This window comes from Seriola lalandi, unplaced genomic scaffold, assembly GCF_002814215.2.
Source record: "Seriola lalandi dorsalis isolate HSWRI2012SDOR001 ecotype SW California unplaced genomic scaffold, Sedor1 jcf7180002054840, whole genome shotgun sequence".
Taxonomy (NCBI): Eukaryota; Metazoa; Chordata; class Actinopteri; order Carangiformes; family Carangidae; genus Seriola; species Seriola lalandi.
This window is the reverse complement of record NW_019525393.1, coordinates 115,337-122,588: the sequence shown is the minus strand read 5'-3', so window position 1 is coordinate 122,588 and position 7,252 is coordinate 115,337. Positions and strand designations below refer to the sequence as shown.

The 7,252-nt window shown below is 41.6% G+C and overlaps 1 protein-coding gene across 2 annotated transcripts in view; it reads left to right on the top strand.

The window, feature by feature from the left end:
• Positions 1 to 7,252, top strand: part of LOC111670210 (mitogen-activated protein kinase kinase kinase 12) — a 26,794-nt gene that overhangs the window by 13,188 nt on the left and 6,354 nt on the right. For both annotated transcript variants that reach the window (XM_023426841.2, XM_023426840.2), the window contains exons 3-7: positions 2,290 to 2,473; positions 2,896 to 3,087; positions 3,576 to 3,734; positions 5,774 to 5,932; positions 6,224 to 6,332. In XM_023426841.2, the coding sequence (XP_023282609.1) occupies positions 2,290 to 2,473; positions 2,896 to 3,087; positions 3,576 to 3,734; positions 5,774 to 5,932; positions 6,224 to 6,332 (803 nt within the window). The remainder of the gene's footprint in view (positions 1 to 2,289; positions 2,474 to 2,895; positions 3,088 to 3,575; positions 3,735 to 5,773; positions 5,933 to 6,223; positions 6,333 to 7,252) is intronic.

Sequence of the window (7,252 nt, the reverse complement as noted above, 5' to 3'; positions counted from 1 at the left end):
CCACCCTCCATCCTTTTGCGCCGACCCCACCTCCCTCCCACTACTACCCTCCCCTATGAAACTAGCTCCCTGTGACGCTGTGTTGTTTATGTCTGCAGCCACTACAATAGCGCAGAGCTCCCTTGGGACTCCTCTGCCAAATCTGCCTCATGAATTATGCATGGCCACGCTCTGACCCTGCGCCTCTCATCTCTATTAACGCAAACCTGACACACACGCACACACACGTATGCAAGCGAGCATGCGCCCAAGGATGAATGCACACACACACACACACACACACACACACACACACACACACAAAACACTTAATAATATCTAGCACTGACAATAAAGACATAAAGTCAGATACGGATGCCAAAAACAAACTTGATAAGATACATACAGCTTCACACATCAGGCATGAAGGTGGCAGTTTTTATATCTCTCCTTGTCTTTATAGCCTGATATTTTATCACCCGTTTGACTTCCACATCTCCCCTTCGCTCCCCTCCTCCTTCCATCCCTCATTGTCTCCTTTCCACTCCTTTTCATCCTGTGCTGTTATCACTCCCAGCCCATCTGCACCTCGCTGCTCCCCTCCTCTGTGCAGCATCACAGGGAGTCACACACACTGAGGAGAGCAAAACGGATATTATAAAAGTGAAATAAATAGGGGTATTTCAAGTGACTGCCTGCCTCCCGCATGACAATGCCCTATTATAAGACTTTGATCGAAGGGAACAATGTAGCACAATAGAAATCAGGAAAATTGTGTGTCCTTCGTTGATTCTGGAGGACTTTGGGGTGTCTGGTGATGTGCTAAATTTTTCAGATCCTACAAAGCAGACCAGGGGAAATTCTGGTGTATCAGATGTGGTCTTTATTGTAGGAAATTTGAGGGGCTCATTAGAGGCTGAGCCCTCAATCAATCACTGCGGAGCATTAATCATTCATATCATCCTTATTAATGTGATAAATGTAGCTGAATCTTCTTTCCCCTCGTTAAGAACAGCAGCAGAGCAGGCTGTAAATTCTCTCTGTATTAACAGTCTGTCTTTGGCCACATGGACCCCCTGTCGACCCGTGGGGGAATCCTCCCTCCCATCTCTTCTCTTTTCACACACACACACACACACACACACACACACACACACACAGCTACCACCACCACCGCTACCGTCACTTCCCCTCCACCTCTCTATTCACCATACATCCACATTAGACTCTCAAATCCCGTCCCTCTTCCAACCCCCTCCTGAGCGTTGGACCCCTGTTTTGCGTCAGCCCCACAATGGCACTAAGCAGGATTTAAGAGGCTGAGGGAGACTTACCCACAGGAGATTAGAGCTCCCTGTCTGTCTGCCTGCACACCCAGAGTCTTAGGTTAAGGTAAGGTTCAACTACAGAAAAAGATGTAAAGTGTAGTTCCGCTTTGAGGCTTACAACAGGTTTTACTGTCACAGGATATTAAGACACGGCAGCATCCGTGGTGGTGCTGTGAAGTTATAGACGTTTTGGCGTTTGCATTTTGACATAGATGTTGAATTTATTTGGCAATTAAATATATATAGAGAGTTCTTCTTTTTTAATTTTATTAGCACTTCAACATTTACCAGTAGGAGAGACATGTTGACATATTAAAGTATGAAGAGAGAGACATCAAAATAACTCAGGACAAGCAGGACGCTATATATAAATGTATGTAATAAGAAATAATGAAAAAAACGTAAAGAAGACTAAGAATCTACCACCACACTAGCAGCTCTGTGAGGCTCTACTTAGGCACAGCGGTGCTACATGCTCACAATAACAATGCTATCATGCTAATGTTTAGCAGGTATAATATTTACCAATTTCGCCTGTTTAGATTTATCTTCTCGGGACAGTAGTAGTGAATCAAGTCATTAGGATGAATCCTCTGGGGACAATGAATGCCTGTACAGAATTTCACAGCAGTCCATATAATAGTTGTTGAGATGTTTAAGTCAGGACCAAAGTGTTGGACCAACGTTAAAGCCATGCAGCTAACATGGCTAAAAAAGACAAAATAAAATTGACTAAAATGTTTAAAAAATAAATAAAGGTAATAAAGGTATATTACTGATGTTCACTAAATATTTGGTACTTAATAGCAGTTATATCAGCTGCTGTTGTGAACGTGATTTTGAAGCATAATTTTTCCTCGTTGGTGGAATTGACCTATAATAAGTAATCAAATCATCGCTCTGTTTTATATCCATAACTGACATATTACTACACCCATAAACTCACCAACCACTTTGCCTTCATCTTCTTCCCCAATCTCAGAGGCATGGGAGGTCCCGTTCGAGGAGATATCGGACCTGCAGTGGGTGGGCAGCGGAGCCCAGGGCGCTGTCTTCCTGGGGAAACTGCACGGACAGGAAGTGGCCGTAAAGAAAGTGAGAAACATCAAAGAGACCGACATCAAGCACCTGCGCAAGCTCAAACACCCCAACATCATCACGTTCAAGTTAGTAGAAATGATCAGTTGGTTTATTGTATCACAGGAAGTGCAGAGATTTATGCTAATATGACATGTTTATGTTAAGTAATAATTTCCAGTTTCATACCTTTATTATCTCTGTTCTACCAGCCCATGTTATTCAAATGCCTTTTCTCTTCCTGAAGTAAAAGTTTCATAGTTATATATGTGAGAATTTTGGAAATTCAAGATATGCAATCTTGAGTTCAATAACAGGGCTTTTAATCTTATTGTTTGTTGTGTTTTAATAAGTTGTGAAACGGTTTATGAACCCAAAAAGGTTGTAACATTTTTCTAAACCCAAAGAGGACCATGTGATCACATTATAACATAAAATGCCTAAAGACTGGCGTTTACAACTCTAATATGTTTTATTCTTACATACTATACACACTTTCCTACACTCTCAGAGGTATTTGCACCCAGGCTCCGTGCTACTGCATCATCATGGAGTACTGTGCCCAGGGGCAGCTGTACGAGGTGCTGAGAGCAGGCAGGAAGATCACGCCATCCCTGCTCATGGACTGGGCCATGGGCATCGCAGGGGGCATGAACTACCTTCACCTCCACAAGATCATCCACCGAGACCTCAAGTCCCCAAAGTGAGTTTTGTAGACCTGTGTGATCACAACTCAACTGCAATTTGACTGTAAATGATGATATTAGAGCAAACGGGTCACTAAATAGTTACAGTTAAAGCTCAAGTCTCACACCACAGAGAGAGACACATTTATGAAAAAATGAATATAATAAAAATATGTTTTTTCTCCTTTCCTATCTTTTTAATCATCTCGCAAACCCTAAGATTTATCTTAAGACTCACAGTGGGGGTCACAAGCCCCAGGTTGGGAACCACTGCTTCAGAGAGTTTCCCTGATTAGCCAAATTTACATAGATGCTATAATTAATAGGCAAATTTCTAACCCTGAAAGGCCCTCACGGCCTCATTACTGGTCAGGTTGGTGGTGTGATGATGTATGATGTAACTGATTTCAGATGATCTAATTTATCCGAGTTTTTTAAAGATTTTTCTATGAACTCAAACAGGCAAACATAAACTTGAGAAATGATAACTAACGTTTTATTCCAGCATGCTGATCACCTACGATGACGCAGTGAAGATCTCTGACTTCGGCACGTCCAAAGAGCTCAGTGACAAGAGCACCAAGATGTCCTTCGCTGGGACGGTGGCCTGGATGGCTCCCGAGGTCATTCGCAACGAACCCGTCTCAGAGAAGGTGGATATTTGGTAGGTGTCAAAATCCCCTTTAAACTGTCTTTTGTATTGGTGAAGCTTTGCAATCCTCTCTCATGATTTGCCTTATCTGTGGCTGGATCAACAAAGAATCTCATTAGGTACAGCCTGCTACAGTATGGAGCACGGGATCCTGTTTCCAGAAAATCTATTCAGTATTATGTACAATATCTCATTACATGAAATTCTATAGGGTCTCTGCCATGTCTGATGGGTTGCCCTGTGTGAAGCCCTGATCTGCCCCAGTACATTCTCCCTCCCTCTCTCTCTCCCATCCTACATCCCTCCATCACTCTGCCTTTCCGTCCTGAAAGGAACGCTGGCTAATTTAATAATTGATTTGCCAGATGCTGCAGTGCTCAGGAAAGGCTGGAATAACCGTCCGAGCCTGCGGATGGTTTGGCCCGGGGCCAGCGGTGCATTAGCAGAGAAGTGAAAATAGGATTAAAAAGCTTTTGATGCAGAAAGAAAGCAAAGCATGGGTGTATACTGTACAGTTTTGTTTAAATTTATGTAAAGCAGTTGATAGACCTCCATACCATAAAAGAAGCAGAGAGGCTGTGGTGAAGTATGATGTTGTTTTGTTTGTGACGACAACGGGTACAGTGCTCATTTCTGACTTTTATATAAGGACTATGCTAAAATAGCCGAAGGAAGAATCTACCATAAACACGTTTTTAGGTGAGACAAGTTAGCTAAACTGAATATAACCTTACAGCTCAGTGCAACTACGTTTATTTCTGCAGGGGAAATTGTATGCAACAGCTCACCACCAAGGTCAGCAAATAAACACAATAAACAGGAACAGAAAGAAAAGAACACTGTTAATAACAGAGCTAAAAAAACAATCAAAGACTATAAGCTTAAAAACTATATATGGTAATAAATACATTAATGAATAAATATATAAATATCCATAAACATCTGCTGTTGCTTAACAACATTAGGTAATGTCACATAACATTAGCGCAAAAGCAAAAATTTAACCTATAGATTTAGTGGCTTCAGTACAATTAATCCATATTATGTAAAATAATTGTAACGCAGTAAGAATTTGTGTCAGTATACTTATATGTATACGTATATATGTTACAGGTCTGTATATATGTAAATCATGGGTCTGTTTATAATGAAACCAAATTCATTTTATGACGAGCTGGATTTTGTGAATAACACTAATTTTCTTTTTTCATTTCTTTAGTTCAGTTGAACTGCATGTTTTTATTTACAGCATAGTGGGGCATTTCGACAACATAAGTGACATTAAATTGACAAAGCATTTGACAAATCATTCATTACATTTCTAAACTATATCACACTGTATCGAAATACACCATCAATCATAAACAAGGAGATGGAGAAACTCTAAAAATATACATGTAAACACAACATCACACACACCCCCCCCCCACAATGCTGCATGTGATGCTACTGGCACCTTGGATACTGCACATGATCACCATGGCAACCCAGAGGGTCACCAACAACAGACTTTCCTTAGTTACCATCCCCATGGGGCCTGCTTTCCTGCTCTCCTACAAAACAGTTCAGTGTTTCATCAGTGTAGTGAAATAAAACATCACATTTTGGCAAAGTTTGGCAAATCATATTCATGTCACACCAACTGTTTCCTGGAGCTATGATGCATCTATCACCGGGTTAATATAGGAAAGTGACTAAACATCGGTAATATTTTACATATACATGTACAGTATATGGGAACGATCACTGGGAATTGGCAGCATACATCACTTTGGCTGTTACCAATGTAACTGTGCAGCATTTACTGACTGTGCTTTTCATAATGCTGAACTAAACTCCTCAAGACATTCGCATCTAAAGACTTTTTTTCACAAAAGATAAATATCTTTTTACAGAGATAAAGTGTAGTTGTACCAGTCGTTGTGGTAAAAGTCTGATTCCTTTGCAGAAAGTTTAAAAGTGTGACCTTTCAGTTGTGTGCTGCCTTTCATCTGCTCACTTCACATCTTGATCAGTGTGTCTGAGAGTGACTGTGCCACATCTCTCTGCAGGTCGTTCGGCGTTGTGCTGTGGGAGATGCTGACAGGAGAGGTGCCCTATAAGGATGTGGACTCCTCCGCTATCATCTGGGGAGTGGGTAACAACAGTCTACAGCTGCCTGTACCAGATAGCTGTCCAGACAGCTTCAAACTGCTCCTGAGGCAATGCTGGTAAGCATGCTGGGAGGGGGGGAGAGGAGCGTGAGGAGAGAGGAGGGGAGGGAAGGAGCTAGAGAGTTATGTGGAAGAAAGTTGAGCCGTTAGCAGTAAGAGAATATCATAAAGTGTGTGTGTGTGTGTGTGTGTGTGTGTGTGTGTGTGTGTGGGAGGGGGGGCATAAACAGGCCTGAGAGTGTGAAAGTGGTCAGGGAGAAGAAAGAGAAGAAAAAAATAATGATATTTCACGAAGAGGGAAAAGTGTCTCTCGCATTAGTGGTAAAACATTGTCTAATCCTCTCACAGGAACTGCAAACCAAGAAACAGGCCATCGTTTCGACAGATTCTCCTGCATCTGGACATCGCCTCAGCAGATATCTTATCTACGCCGCAGGAGACATACTTTCAGTCTCAGGTAAGCTCCCGTTATTCCCTCAACGTCTGTGTTAAACAAATCAGGTTGGTGTTTTTAGTGCGAAATCCCCTCTTTGTGTTTCAGTGAGCCGCAGTGAAAGGCATTTAACACAAAGAGAAAACTATTATATTATTTTAGACTTTGCACTAAAATCACTTTAATTTTAGAAGATACTCACTTGATTTTTCCAACTCGGACCACTGAAGTTTCATATTGGATATATATAGATATATAATATTAATATAATATATTATCTACAATATTATTAAGGGAAAATATAATTGAGATCAATCAGTTCTCAAGTCAAAGTCTCCCTGCTCAAATAAATGGACATCAGACAATGGTAGAAATGCCTCCTGTATGTCTCTCTGCCAGAGAACCTCCTGTCAACAATTTCCAGTATCTCTTACAGTCATTTTGCTGTCAAGCCACTGCCATTTGTTTCCAGTCTGCTGCAGTGATTTCAGGCAGTGCAGTGTGCGCAGCTTGCCTAGGGCCTCAGGCCTCTCGGGAGCCCCACTAATAATAATACCTGTCCTTCCAATCACAACATATTATTGTTGGTTCCTTGGTCCTGGTTCCCTGTCACGTGTGAGTGCTGATTCGTGGTCAAAGCTCGAAACCTTTTCCCAACCTCCATCACATCAAAACAAGAAGGTCTGTGCGATGGAGAGGGTGTGTCGCATCTGCTTGTGACTGGGTGGGGGATGGGATAACTGCAACCCCAAACAGATGAAGGGACGGGGAGACTTAGAAAAGTATAATTGTGTGGAAGATATGTCTTAAAAGCAAAGATCCATTTGTAAGTCAAGCATGTGTAATCACGAGACACACTTGTGCGCACAAACACACAAAATAAATAAGATTTTAGTTGTTTTAGCTGCAACCCCCCTTCCTCCACCTCTGTTTTTTTTTTTTTT